Below are 15548 nucleotides of genomic sequence, written 5' to 3' on the forward strand. Positions count from 1 at the left end.
TTACGTCCTGCGTCCTTAAGGGGTTAAAGAACATGTGTACTCTGTTAGGGTATGTTCACACATAACTCTATGCACTGCAAATTTTATGCTGCAGATTTCAATCTGTGTTTATCTACACTAAATGAACACTAAATTGTAAAGTGAAAGGAATACTATTAAACATTCAATTTAGAACAATAGCCTAACACTAAAACATGTGTGTCACATAATGGCAGTAGAAAGGTCAAGGCAGTGGTAGCCTTGACCACTTACCTCTTGAGTTGAAACTTTACTGGTTAGTTCAGCCACTCTAGATGAAGAATGCTCTAAGGCTTGTTGGCAAATCAGTTTTTCCAGTTCTCTCTGGTGAGATTGTTTAAGTGCTGCAACCTGTGCAGCTGCCTCATCTTTTAACCTGTAAATCAACATGAAAATGGAATAGATAATGCCATTGTCTCACAGGAATGTTAAAATGCACTTATTAAAGTAAAAAAAAAAATAAAAAAAAATAAAGCATCCAGATAAAAAACATGGTGGATTGCACCAAGAGCAGCATGCAGTTATGTTTTAGGCTGTTATGTAAATTATTACAGGTGTGGTCTGATTAGGCATTTGCTCTTGACACAAGAGGCTGTAAAATGGTTACCCCCACTTTCATAGAAAAGATGCTCCGAGGCTACTTTTGGGTAGTGTGTATCTTGTTAAGCGATTGTTGATTGATAGACAGGATATGTGCAGGACATCTTGAAGTCACCTGTACTGCCTTCAATACGCAGGGCTTTTAAGTGGTAATTTTTAGCAGGATAATGCTTCCTGACACACATTGAGAGTCTCCTAAAAAAAATTCTGGCAGCCTGCAACACTTCTTTGGCCTGGTGGGTCACCAGGTTTATCACCAATCGAGCATTTATGAGACCGGCTGGGATGCCAGCTTCAGCATCCTATACGGGTGCAGGAGCTACATGCCCAGCTGAGACATCTGTGGGCAAATGTGCCACAGGATGCCATACGGAACCTGTATGTTTCTCATCTTGTATCCAGATTAGAGGTGACCCACCAGTGTACTAGAGCCTCCCCTCAACTGTACTGTTTTCTTATAAGCTTATCCTTATGGTTTAATATTGTATTCCCTTACACATATAGGGGGAGATTTATAAAAACCTGTGCCGAGCAGAAGTTGACCAGTTGCCCATAGCAATCATCAGATTGCTTCTTTTATTTTTTTAAATGCCTATGGAAAATAAAAGAATTAAGCTGATTGGTTACTAGGGGCAACTGGTCAACTTTTCTTCTGCATAGGTTTTGATAAATCTCCCCCATAAAGTGTCATTTGATTCAAACAACTCCTTCTTACTGCATCTTTTTATTATATTTAGTTTTTCAAATTATATTTAGTTTTTCTCATGACATATTGTACCGTATATACTCGAGTATAAGCCGACCCGAGTATAAGCCGAGACCCCTAATTTCAACCCAAAATCCCAGGTAAAGTTATTGACTCGAGTATAAGCCTAGGGTGGGAAATACATCATCCCCCCTGTCATCATCCAGACCCCCGTCATTAACATCCTCATCATCATCATCACCGCCTGTCATCATCCAGACCCTCATCATCATCACCTGTCATCATCCCACACCCCCCCTTCATCATCCCCTTGTCATCATCCCCACCGCCCTTCATCATCATCCCCACCCCCTTCATCATCCCACACCCCCCCTTCATCATCCCACACCCCCCCTTCATCATCCCACACCCCCCCCCCTTCATCATCCCACACCCCCCCCCTTCATCATCCTACACCCCCCCCCTTCATCATCCTCTTGTCATCATCCGCCCGCAGTGGTCTTCAACCTGCGGACCTCCAGAGGTTTCAAAACTACAACTCCCAGCAAGCCCGGGCAGCCATCGGCTGTCCGGGCTTGCTGGGAGTTGTAGTTTTGAAACCTCCGGAGGTCCGCAGGTTGAAGACCACTGCGGCCTTCGACATCATCCAGCCCCCTCTCGCCCCCCTTTAGTTCTGTACAGTACTCACCTCCGCTCGGCGCTGGTCCGGTCCTGCAGGACTGTCCGGTGAGGAGGTGGTCCAGTGGCATAGTGGTTCCGGGCTGCTATCTTCACTGGGGGCGCCTCTTCTCCGCGCTTCCGGCCCGGAATAGAGGCGTTGCCTTGACAATGAAGCAGAAGTACGTTGGCAATGAACGTACCTCTGCGTCGTTGTCAAGGCAACGTGACTATTCTGGGGCCGGGCCCGAAGCGCTTAGAAGAGGCCTCCCCGGTGAAGATAGCAGCCCGGAACCACTATCTCACCGGACCACCTCCTCTCCGGACAGTCCTGCGGCACCGGACCAGCGCCGAGCAGAGGTGAGTACTGTACAGAACTAAAGGGGGTGAGAGGGGGCTGGATGATGTCGAAGGCCGCAGTGGTCTTCAACCTGCGGACCTCCGGAGGTTTCAAAACTACAACTCCCAGCAAGCCCGTACAGCCGATGGCTGCCCGGGCTTGCTGGGAGTTGTAGTTTTGAAACCTCTGGAGGTCCGCAGGTTGAAGACCACTGCGGGTGGAGAGTTCACTCGAGTATAAGCCGAGGGGGGTGTTTTCAGCACGAAAAATCGTGCTGAAAAACTCTGCTTATACTCGAGTATATACGGTACTTTTTATTAATGATACATTTTTATTGACATGCAGTGGTTTTTGTGAAAAAATACAAATAATTCTGTCAGCTTGTAATTTTTTTTATAGCATTTACTGTATGGTTAAAATGAAGTTATCTTAATATTGTGGTGCAGTATCGCAATACCCAAATTATATAGCTTTTTATGTTCTTTTTCCTTTTTACAACAAAATCAATTTTTCTCCTTTTTTTGTGTTGCCATGTTCCAAAAGCCATAACATGTTTTTATTTTTTGTGTGTGGACTTTTTTTTTTAAATTGCGGAACGGCCTGTGCTTTTTAATAGTACCATTTTTGCGATTTTAATTCCACTTTGTGGACCAATACTAGCAAATCTTGTGCTTTTATGTTGGGGGTTTTTCTATGGCGTTCACCATGTGGGATAATTAACATTATTGTTTTATAGGACAAGTCATTACAAATGTGGCAATACTTATTATGTATAGGTTTTTTTGTCTTTTTTTTTTTTATAATACAGGGTTCTATTGGGCAAGGGGCACCTGTTATACAATATACAATACAATACTGCAGTTCATCTGTACTACATCATAGTATAACTGTCAGTATTATACTGACAGTTCGCCTTTGAAATCAGGCTTCCATACTGGTGGTCAGTATGGACCAAGGCATTTATGGTGTTAACACTGCTGAGACAGGCACAATCTTGCTCTCGGCAGTGTTGCTGAATACCTTCATATGGAGACATTTCTGCAACACTGAAAGAGATCACTGATCGATTTCTCTGCTCGTTTTACTGCGTGACGGAACAGTCACATGTCCAGAAGGGGTTAAAACTGTACATGACTGTCCTAAAGTCAGATTCTTATATTCTTGTATAGTAGCTTTTTGATTATTCTGGGAAAGGTCTAAAATCCTGATGAAGTAACTGAACCGTTGAAGCCATGCTTAACCAATTTTCTAGAAAAAGAAAGAAAAAAAAACCTTTGGCAAAATAAAGATAATGCTGACATACAGTGGGGAAAAAAAGTATTTAGTCAGCCACCAATTGTGCAAGTTCTCCCACTTAAAAAAATGAGAGGCCCGTAATTTTCATCATAGGTATACCTAAATTATGGGGGGGAAAGAATACAGGAAATTACATTGTAGGATTTCTATTAAATTACCGTATATACTCGAGTATAAGCAGAGTTTTTCAGCACGATTTTTCGTGCTGAAAACACCCCCCTCGGCTTATACTCGAGTGAACTCTCCACCCGCAGTGGTCTTCAACCTGCGGACCTCCAGAGGTTTCAAAACTACAACTCCCAGCAAGACCGGGCAGCCATCCCAACTGAACAGCTTATGTCTAAATTTTGTAAAACAAGCAGGGTGTGCCAAACCACTCTCCAGCTACTAGCTTCTTATAAGTTAGACTGGTTCCACAGGGGTGTATTATGGATGCATTTCTATGTTCATATCAATAGCAAAATCAGTTGCAGAAAATAAGCAGCAGATCCTGTACATGTGAACGTACCCTTAAAGGGGTATTCCAGGATTTTTTTTTTATTTCCCTATGCTACAGAGGCTGTAAAGTTAGTGTAGTTCATAATATAGTGTCTTTACCTGTTTGTGACTGTTTTCTCAGAATTCTTAAGTGATTTTCACCCCAATATTTATTTTTAACAGCATACAAAATGACTGTTGTCTCAAATTTTTCCCAGCTTGCAATGCGGCCGAGACCTGACTCACTAGTCAGCTGATAACAGGTAGCCTGTCTGCTTCAATGGGTGGAGGGATCTCTTGGTGGGAGAGAGATCAATCTGTAACTAATGCAACAGCTGTAGGCACCCTGATTTAAAATCACAGGTCTTTTGATGGATGCAGCTCATTTATATTTCAATGGGTGGGGTGGCTGATGTGTGGGAGGGAGGCAAATTGAATTGTGGGATTTGTAGTAAAAAAAGAAAAGTCAAACAGGAAATACTAGTTCACAAAAAGCTAGCCACAGCATTATGGTAATCTCACAACATAACCATTTAGCTCCAAGACAAGCGCAGATCCTTCCTAAGCATGTCCTTTATTGTCTGCCAGATACGTACTAAAATCACCTTATGGTGGATAACCCCTTTAATATATGTTTGTTTTTTTTTTTTATCATTAATAGGTTGCCACAAGGGCCATGTGGCTATTCTTAAGGACTGACAATTCCTTTTTTTACACTTTGTAATTTGGGCATAGGCTGCATCATAACCTCAGCAGTAAGTTTTTACTTAGTGAGCTAAACAAAAATGTTTCTTCATTAAAATATGAATATTTACCTTTTGATAGCATACTCTGCATTAGCCAGAGAGGTTTCCAAATGTTTCATTTGTTGGTTCTTATCTTGTGATAACATAAGTATTTCAGTTTCAAGTTTCTTATTTTGTTGTTGCAGATCAGAAATATAGTCTGTGAAAGTGTCTGGCTTATATAATGTATTATCACGCACATCAGGAAAATATTCCTTCTCTATTGTGCTTCCACTCAGAAGAGGTAAAACACCAGCAGATGGACCCGAGTGCTTGATTCTGTTACTGACTGAGCTTGAATTGGGTTTAACCGAAAGCATCATCATCCTTTCCTTTTGAAGCCGCTCAACTGTTTTTGAAAGTTCTTGGATTTCCTTATTTTTAGAAACAAGTTCCTCACTAAGTCTTGTCATTCTTGCTTGATCAGGGGTATCCTCTAGGTTTCTATTTGACTTAGTGTTTCCTTCTTTAAGCATTAATTTATGCTCTAAAACTAAGTTCTTTGCTTTAAGGGCTTCAGTTTCTTTTTGCAAATTCATTACTGTGGTGTGATGAGCATCCTTAAATATAGAAAGTTCTTGTTCAAGGGCTTTCACTTTTACTGTGTTGTCTATACTATTCTTTTGTGGTTCATTTAGTGGTCTCTGAGCAAGTAATTCCTCAAGCTCATTTATTCTACTCTCATATTGTATCTAAAAAGAAATGAAAATAAATGGTTAGTCATTTTAAATGTACCAGGTATATCAAAACAAAATTGTGTTATTAAATATTCTATTTCTGAAACAGTTGAATAAAAGTGAGACTAACTCAAAAAAAGGCTTATGCAAAAGTTGTCCTCCACTGAACAAGCAGCATTTTTGCAGGATATAAGACAGATGGTGTGGGATGAAATGCAATCTTCCCTCTCCTTTTGGTCTACTGTAACTCTTTTGGAATTGCTACCACTAATACTTTTAGTTCTGCTAAAAAAATTAAGAATGCTTCTTATTCAGATTTTGAGATACAATTAGATCACATTTTCTATTATCTCTAAATTAGAGGATGCTGCTCCCATATGAAAATAAGAAAAATATCTTAAATGTAGATGATACACAAGGTTTGGTTTAAAGGGGTACTCCGCACCCCTAGACATCTTATCCCCTATCCAAAGGATAGGGGATAAGATGTCAGATCGCCGGGGTCCCGCTGCTCTGGGCCCCCGGGATCTCTGCTTCTGCACCCACCTGTACAGCTTCCACCTCACACCGGCAACGCTGGAGGCTTCGGAGCCTGACCACAATGGCGGACGAGCGTGACGTCACGACTCCGCCCCGTGTGACGTCACGCCCCCTCAATGCAAGTCTATGGGAGGGGGCGTGGCATCACATGAGGCGGAGTCGTAACGGCGATCTGACATCTTATCCCCTATCCTTTGGATAGGGGATAAGATGTCTAGGGGTGCAGAGTACCCCTTTAAGCTACAAAAGAAACCAAAAAATAGCAATGATGAACTTTTTATGGGGTTTAAATTTAAAGAGAAAGCTGTAATCTGTGTTAAGAATATTCAGACCGATTAAAGATCAGTGGGAAGAGCCAGAAAACAAGTTAAATATTCCTTCTAAAATGAAAAAAAAAAGTTTCAGTTAATGGAGGAAGACATTAAGCATTGGTAGAAGGTACCCAAAATGAATGCTCAAGTAGCTACAGTTTCAAAAAAGACCACCATTCTCTTTGATGATCAACTTACAGACCCAATGGACAGAAAGACAGAGAGATTGCTCAGAAGACCTATGTTTATTTGGCTGGAAGAACATCATAGAGATTACATTTCTAGAGAGCAGATTATTCCTCATTGTCCTTATTAAACATGACTACTGGGTATCTGGCTGATTATTTAGCAGAATAAGTAAAAATCTCTGCTGGGTATGCTGGGAGACGGTGGAAGGGTCCCCAACTGCCTGCTCGCCATCCAGTCAGCACTCCAATGCTTCAGAAAACCATGGCAGCCTGGAGCAATGGAGCACCAATAACACTGATCAAGTGCTACGTCACAGCAATGTTCATGTAATAGTCCCCTATGGGGACGGAAAAATAGTGGAAACAAGGTTTAAAAAATGTTAATAAAAGAGAATTAACCTCTTCCCGAATAAAAGTTTGAAACACCCACTTTCCCCATTTAAAATAAAATTCTGTAGACAAAAATAAACATGTGGTATAATAAGTATAATGTTAATTAAACTGAACAATCAATGGCGTATACGTAAAAAAGTACCAAAGGCCAGAATTGCATATTTTTGGTCACTTCATATACCATAAAAAAAATGAATTTTAAAAAGTGATAAAAAAAAAAAACTCCCTTTAACCCCTTAAGGACTGAGCCCTTTCTCACCTTAAGGACTCAGCCTTTTTTTTGCAATTCTGACCACTGTCACTTTATGCATTAATAACTCTGGGATGCTTTTACCGATTATTATGATTTCGAGAGTTTTTCCGTGACATATTCTACTTTAACACAGTGGTACATTTTCATCGTTACTTGCATCCTTTCTTGGTGAAAAATCCCAAAATGTCATGAAAATTTTGAATTTTTCGAACTTTGAAACTCTCTGCTTGTAAGGAAAATGGATATTCCAAATAAATTATATATTGATTCACATTTACAATATGTCTACTTTATGTTTGCATCATAAAGTTGACAGATTTTACTTTTGGAGGACATCAGAGGGCTTCAAAGTTCAGCAGCAATTTTCCAATTTTTCAAGGACCAGTTCAGTTTTGAAGTGGATTTGAGGGGTCTTCTTATTAGAAATACCCCATAAATGACCCCATTATAAAAACTGCACCCCCAAAGTATTCAAAATGACATTCAGAAAGTGTGGTAACACTTTAGGTGTTTCCCAGGAATAGCAGCAAAGTAAAGGAGAAAATGCAAAATCTTCATTTTTTACATTTGCATGTTCTTGTAGACCGAGTTTTTGAAATTTTACAAGGGGTAAAAGCCCCCCAAAATTTGTAACCCAATTTCTCTCGAGTAAGGAAATACCTCATATGTGGATGTCAAGTGCTCTGTGGGCGCACTACAAGGCCCAGAAGGGAAGGAGCAACAATGGGATTTTGGAGAGTGTGTTTTTCTGAAATGCCATACCCATACACTCTGAGTCCTTAAGGACTCTGAAACGGGGGCGTATGGAAACGCCCTGCATCCTTAAGGGGTTAAGGATGGCGGGTGTATCCCCCGTGTATATGCCCCCGTTTTAAAGTCCTTAAGGACTAGGGGTCTATGGGTACGCCCGTGGGAATTCTGGTCCCCGCCGCTAGCCGGTCGGGGACCTGACCGGGATGCCTGCTGAAATCATTAAGCAGGCATCCTGGCACATCGCCAGTGGGGTCCTGAGACCACCCATGTCAGCAAGCACCACAAATCGCCGGTCTGAATCTGCAGCGATTCCGGGTCATACGGGTCTCTGGTGACCCGGAAAATAAGGGGGATCGGGGGTGCAATCCCCCTGAAGGGATAGGAGTGAGGTGGCAAGGGTGCCGCCCCTACTATTGGTCAGTCAGAAGCGACCGACCAATAGCAGATCGGGGGGGGGGGGGGGGGGGGGGGGTGTTTAAAGTTCGGTTCCCCCGCTCTGCGCACCGACCTGTTGTCCGGGCAGAACGGGGGAACTGTTCTGTGACCGGCGCCGTGCGGCTGGCTCCCTGGTGCAGACTACGGTGAGTTGCCTAGCAACATCTGGTGAGCTACAGTTTGGAGACCACTATACAGTGGTCTCTAAACTTTAGCCCTCCAGATGTTGCAAAACTACAACTCCCAGCATGCCCAGACAGCTGTCTGTGCATGCTGGGATTTGTAGTTTTGCAACAGTTGGAGGGCTACAGTTTGGAGATCTCTGTGCAGTGGACTCTAAACTGTGGCCCTCTAGATCTTGCAAAACTACAACTCCCAGCATGCCCACACAGCAGTTTGCTGTCTGGGCATGCTTGGATTTGTAGTTTTGCAACATCTGGAGGACCACAGTTTGGAGATCACGTGCGGTGGTTTCTAAACCATGGCCCTCTAAATCTTGCAAAACTACAACTCCCAGCATGTATGAACAGCAAACGGCTGTCTGACCATGCTGGGAGTTGTAGTTGCGTACCTCCAGCTGTTGTATAACTACATCTCTCAGCATGGTTGGAAAATACTGAGTTAGGTAACAGAAGGTTTTCCAACCAGCCTCCAGCTGTTGCAAAAGTACAACTCTGTCTGTCAGTGCATGCTGGGAGTTGTAGTTTTGCAATAGCTGGAGGTTTGCCTCCCCATGTGAATGTACAGGGTACATTCACATGGGCGTGTTTACAGTGAGTTTCCTGCTTCAATTTTGAGCTGCGGCAAATTTTCCGACGCAGCTCAAACTCCTAGCGGAAAACTCACCGTAAACACCCACCAGTGTGAATGTACCCAGTGCGAACACTACACTAAACTACCACATAGTAAAGGGTAAAACACTACATATACACCCCCTTAAACAGTCCCCCCAATAAAAATGAAAAACGTATCTTAAGGCAGTGTTTCCAAAACGGAGCCTCCAGCTGTTGCAAAACAACAACTCCCAGCATTTCCAGACAGCCACTGACTGTCCAGGCATGCTGGGAGTTTAGCAACAGCTGGAGGCACCCTGTTTGGGAATCACTGGTGTAGAATACCCCTATGTCGACCCCTATGCAATCCCTAATTTAGTCCTCAAATGGGCATGACGCTCTCTCACTCTGGAGCCCTGTCTTATTTCAAGGAAACAGTTTAGGGCCACATATGGGGTATTTCCGTACTTGCAATTGCGTTTTTTGGGGGGGCTTTTTCTCCTGTTACCCCTTATGAAAAGGAAAAGTTGGGGTCTACACTAGCCTGTAAGTGTAAAAAAATATATATATATTTTACACTAACATGCTGGTGTTGTCCCATACTTTTTATTTTCACAAAATTTGTAATGCATTTTCTCCTGAGTACGGAAATACCCCATATGTGGGCGTAAAATGCTCTGCAGATGCACAACAAGGCTCAGGAGTGAGAGTGCACTATGTACATTTGAGGCCTACATTGGTGATTTGCACAGAGGTGACTGATTTTACAGTGGTTCTGACATAAACGCAAAAAAATAAATACCCATATGCGGCCCCATTTTTGGAAACTACACCCCTCACGGAACATAAGGGGTATAGTGAGCCTTAACACTCCACAGGTGTTTGACAAATTTTCGTTAAAGTTGGATGGGAAAAAGAAAAAAAGGGGATAAGATGTCTAGGGGCGGAGTACCCCTTTAAGGTGAAAAAGGGCTCAGTCCTTAAGGGGTTAAAAATGAAACCGATAAAATATACAGACCACGGTGCAAAAAATGAACCCTCCTACATCTTCATATAAGAAAAAATAAGAATTATGGGGGTTAGAAGAGGACAATCGCTTTGTGACAACCCTACAAATCCAGAGGAAGAACTGGCTTTTAACCCCTTATGGACACAGCCCATTTGGGCCTAAAGGACCTTCTAAAAATCATAACTTTTATATTTCCATCCAGAGACAAGTATGAAGGCTTGTTTTTTGCGTGACCAGTTGTCCTTTGTAATGACATCACTTATTTTACCATTAAAGGGGTACTCCGGCACTTAGACATCTTATCCCCTATCCAAAGGATAGGGGATAAGATGCCTGATGGCAGGGGTCCCGCCGCTGGGGACCCCCGTGATCTTGCACGCCGCACCTGTCATGCCCCCTCCCATAGGCTTGCACTGAGGGGGGCAGAGTGTGACATCACATGGTGCAGAGCCTTGACGTCACAACGCTCCGGCCCCGTGATCGACAGTAATCAGACCCGGAGCGAACACGCTCCGGGGACTGATTTTAAACGGGGTGAGGCGTGCAAGATCACAGGAGTCCCCAGTGACGGGAGCCCTGTGATCAAGCATCTTATCCCCTTTCCTTTGGATAGGGGATAAGATGTCTAAGCGCCGGAGTACCCCTTTAAATGTATGGAGCAAAAAAAATCCTATTTGTGTGGGGAAATTGAAAAGAAAACCGCAATTTTTGGAAGGTTCCGTTTTCGTGCTGTACAATTTACGGTAAAAATTACATGTTTTCTTTATTCTGTGGGTCAATATGATTCAGGATTACTTACTTTTCTATAATTGTACCACTTCAAAAAAAATCTCAAGCTTTTTAACCAAATTAGTTCATTTAAAATCCCTCTATACCTATATAGAGGGATATAGATACCTCGACCTATAACTTTTTCATTTTTCGGCTATATGCGGCGGTATGAGGGCTCATTTTTTGCGCCATGATCTGTACTTTTTATTGATACCACATTTGCATATATAGAACTTTGAATACATTTTGCATAAATTTTCTGAAATAGGATGTGACAAAAAAAGCTGAAAATTTTAACTTTTTTTATGTTTATGCCTCTCACCGTACAGGAACATTAACATTATATTTTGATAGTTCGGACATTTACGCATGCAGTGATACCAAATATGTTTATTCATTTATTTTGACACTATTTAATTTTTGGGGGGGGGATGGGAAAAAGGGACATCGCAGTCATGTACGTAAATGTACGTCCTGGTGCGTTAAGTACCACCACACCAGGACATAGGAGGAAGGGAGGGAGTTTATTCTCTCATGTGTTTTCATCTGTCCCTACTAGGACCAATGAGCATGGAGGATTCTTAGAAACCATATTTCTGTTAAGACCGTTCCTACTTTTTTTCTGCTCTATGGTCAGGTCTTGGGGCTGATGTGTGGGGCACTGGGGACCTGACAGATTCTCTTTAAATTTCACCATATTCCTTCAACAACACAAACGTTTCCAAAGAAACTGATGTTAGAAAAGCTAACACTTATGAAAGGGGTTTCTAACAATAAAAACAGTATTGTGTTTCATAATTAAAAATCACATTCTGATGATTCCCTGTATTTTGTTTATGTTTGTCAGATTTCTTGTCTGCCTTGATTTCTGTTTCTTTGTATTCTTGAAATAAAACTTTGAATGATAAAAAAAAAAAAAAATCACATTCTGAAAAACAACTGGAATCTGATGAAAAAAAAAGATAACCTTGACTTTGTGAAAGTGCTGCTCCATGCTGCGCAGACTTTTCTTGGCATCTTCATCTTTAATTTCAAGGTCATTTTCTAATTTTTGTATCCTTCTTTCCAAATAGACTACTGTACTACTTTTTGATGGCTTCTCTGTTTCAGACACTGCTGCAGCAGCAAACAGAATTGCAGGTATGGAGTTGGGGTGTCTTCTCTTAATAATTGCTTCCATTTCTTTAACCTGTTCACAAACACAGATTTTTGTGATGTTAAACATTTCAGATGGGAAAACTACAGCCAATAATGGCATCTCAAAACTGTGGCAATGTTTAGTAGAATATATGCGGTTTTGCCATGCAGACACTGGGGACTTACCAAACTACTCGAGTGTGAACCGAGCCCTAACAACTTATAAAAATCAGCAGGTGTCTTAAATCTAAGCTGAAGGCTATCCCCTAACATGTTCACACAGTGTATGTTGAGGCTCAAAAAAGAAATAAGCAAATAAAATGCAAATTTTCATGCTTTTTTCTTGCATGTCAGTTTTGTCAACTTTTGGCTTATTAGGCTGCTGGCCACTTTAATACCCCCTTGGGAGTATTTTTTGGGCCATTGGCAGACCACAAAAAGGCCCAAAAAACAGCCATTTTTAAACATAAATGGTCCAAAACACGTTATTTTTGTGTTATAATTAATTATGTTATAATTACAGCCATACAATTAAACAATTAAAATTTAATAGTGAAACAGACATTTTACGTCTCAAAATAAGATCTAAAAAAACAAATGTGTGACTATAGCCTGAAAGCGCTCATACACAGTGCTCCTGACCTGCAGAAACTGTAAGTGGTTTACTGCTAAATGTCACACACCTACACTTGCTGTGAAACTACGGCAACTAGCAGTAAACTGCCTGAGGTTACTGCGCTCAGCTGTACTGTGTAGAGCCCCTTACTGATGCTCATTTAAGCAAACATATTTGTGGAAATTATTTTTCTCACATCAAATTATGATGCTTTAATTTCTAATCATGCTGTTCTTGTTGTGAGGAAATCATCTTAAAACATGCCAACTTCTTGATGAGCTAATGCTTATACAAGTCAGTCAATCTCACAGTCAAGCTTCACTGTAAAAGACAGGGACAGCCTGTTCGCTTAGGCTTCTTTCACACTAGTAAAGTTGCTCCGTTACTAACGGATGTTAATGGCTTTTTTTTCTACTTGGCTGCTATTAACGTCCGTTAGTGTAACGGAGCATAGCGGGAGTTATAACGGGCAAAGAGGATCCCATTCACTTGAATGGGATTTCTCTAACGTCTGTTATAAGTCCCGTTATTGCAGCCGAAGATAGCGGGATGGAAAGAAGTCATGCACAAAATTTTCTCCCGCTATCTTACTAATGGACGTCACCTACCGGACAAAAACAGTAGTGTGAAAGGAGCCTTATCTGCTGGAAGCTGTGTTTCATACCAACTTATACTAATGCAGAAACTATTAAAGGATTCTCTAGCTCAACGTAAAATTCATCCAATCTTTATTGAATACTATAAGCATTCCTTGTTTAATAAGGATGCGCAAGACATCTGAAACGTGTTAGTTTGACTTTTAAAGCATTTTTAGTCAGTCCAGAGACATGGTGCCACATGCCACAACCCAAGCCGCGCCCCCCTCATCTCCCCCTCCCAGAGAACGCAGGTCTGCAAGGCAGAAAGACGGCAGAGCAGGGGAGAGAAGACATACACTACTCCTCATCTCCCCTTTCCCTGCTCTGCCTTCGGAGGACACAGGTTTCCACGGGGAAAAGAAGCCAGAGCAGGGCAGAGAGGAAGTACATAGCTTCTCATGTCCCCTCCCTAATGATTGCTATGTGTGAAGGGGACAGACTGCACGAGCTGGGGATGATTTCTATGTGTGAAGGGGGACATACAGGCACGGGCTGGAGATAAGGGGGGGGGGGACATCACAGACTGGGGATGATTTCTATGTGTGAAGGGGGACATCCTGCATGGGCTGGGGATAAGGGGGGGACATCACAGACTGGGGATGATTTCTATATGTGAAGGGGGACATACTGCACGGGCTGGGGATAAGGGGGCGGGGGGGAAGACATCACAGACTGGGGATGCGTTCTATGTGTGAAGGGGGACATACTGTAAAGGCTGGGGATAAGGGGGGACATACTGTAAAGGCTGGGGATAAGGGGGGGGGTATCACAGACTGGAGATGACTTCTATTTGAGGGGACTTTGAGGGGAAAAAAGTTGGCGTGCATTACGGTTTGGGCACTCAGGCTCAAAAAGGTTCGCCATCACTGACTTGGGGTGACCTCCTCTCCCCATTAAGAATACACATGTGTATTTGGGAAATTATGAGTAATAGTTGTTGGATGAAAGATTGTTTGGTTGACAGCTATTTCAATCACGTATGGTCATCTTTAGGCTTGTCTGTTAATAGTGCACAGCTAAAACACATTCAAGCATCAGACACTGAATTAAATAAAATTAATATCATTTTGCAGACCATAAGTGAAGTTCTTGTTTGATCTGCTTTTAATATAGAAGATTTCTGAGAGTATGTTCAAACTACGGATTCCATCTGGCACTGTCAGCATTGACGGCAATGCAGTGCACACGTAATTCTGCCAAAAGAATTAACATGTTTATTCTTTTTGTGGGTCAATATCAGCAAGATTCATGCACACCAATGCAAAAGGTTCACACTGCGGAATTCCGAGCACAATTCGGCTTGCGGAAATTTCATAGGAATTCCATAGTGTCAACACACCCTAAGAGTACAACAAAAGAAGGATTGCCAAGTGATCTAGGAAAAAAAAAAAAAAAAGTTTCTTGATAACTATAAGGAATCCCACCTGCCGCTCAAGATCTTGAATTCGTTTTGCATCTGCGGCTCTGTCCTTTAAACGGTTTTGTTGTTGGGTAGTCTGATTTCCATCATCATGTCTTAGCTTTTCAACCTAGTAAAAAGAAAGCATATGTATACTATACAAACAACATAGATTTATATTATACTACTACCACGTAATTTAGAAGAACTGCTGTGTGCTAAAGAAGCTGTCTCCATTTTATCCAAATTAATGGCCATCTATATTTTATTTTCACTACTCAAATCTGCCACATCAAGAAGCCGCTGCTTCTATGTAGATATCTCCTCTGGCTCCAGAGAGGTCTTAAAGGAAATAGGTTATCAAAAAAGTACCTACTGTTTACTTAAAGTTTTTATGCTAAACATGTTTTTTTAAATGTTGGTGATGGTTTTCTAATTTTTTATTTCCCCATCTATATTTTTTTTAAGATTATTGAGATCTTGCAGTGTTCAGTTTTATTAGTCCATTAGGCCTAATATTAAACTGATACTTCCTGTTCTGTACAGATCACTTTCCAGCAGTCTTCTTATCACAGACAGAATTACAGTGACTGCTAACAGTTGATTATATAGATAAGACAATAGGTGCTACAATAGGAGCAGCTTAGACTGCACTCCCTATGGAATGACCTCTGCAAAGGTTTCATTGCCTTCCCAGAAACCTAATCAATTAAAGGAGTACTCCGGTGGCAAACTTTTTTTTTTTTTATCAACCGGGGCCAGAAAGTTAAACAGAT

The 15548-nt window shown here is 41.7% G+C and overlaps 1 protein-coding gene across 10 annotated transcripts in view; it reads right to left on the reverse strand.

Moving 5' to 3' along the window:
- Positions 1-15548, reverse strand: part of CEP162 (centrosomal protein 162) — a 179415-nt gene that overhangs the window by 9482 nt on the left and 154385 nt on the right. For all 10 annotated transcript variants that reach the window (XM_056566001.1, XM_056566006.1, XM_056566002.1 and 7 more), the window contains 4 exons: positions 14798-14902; positions 11950-12171; positions 4910-5571; positions 253-394 (listed from right to left, as the gene is read on the reverse strand). In XM_056566001.1, coding sequence (XP_056421976.1) covers positions 253-394; positions 4910-5571; positions 11950-12171; positions 14798-14902 — 1131 coding nt within the window. The remainder of the gene's footprint in view (positions 1-252; positions 395-4909; positions 5572-11949; positions 12172-14797; positions 14903-15548) is intronic.

The sequence above is a fragment of the Hyla sarda genome, chromosome 3 (genome assembly GCF_029499605.1).
Source record: "Hyla sarda isolate aHylSar1 chromosome 3, aHylSar1.hap1, whole genome shotgun sequence".
NCBI lineage: Eukaryota > Metazoa > Chordata > Amphibia > Anura > Hylidae > Hyla > Hyla sarda.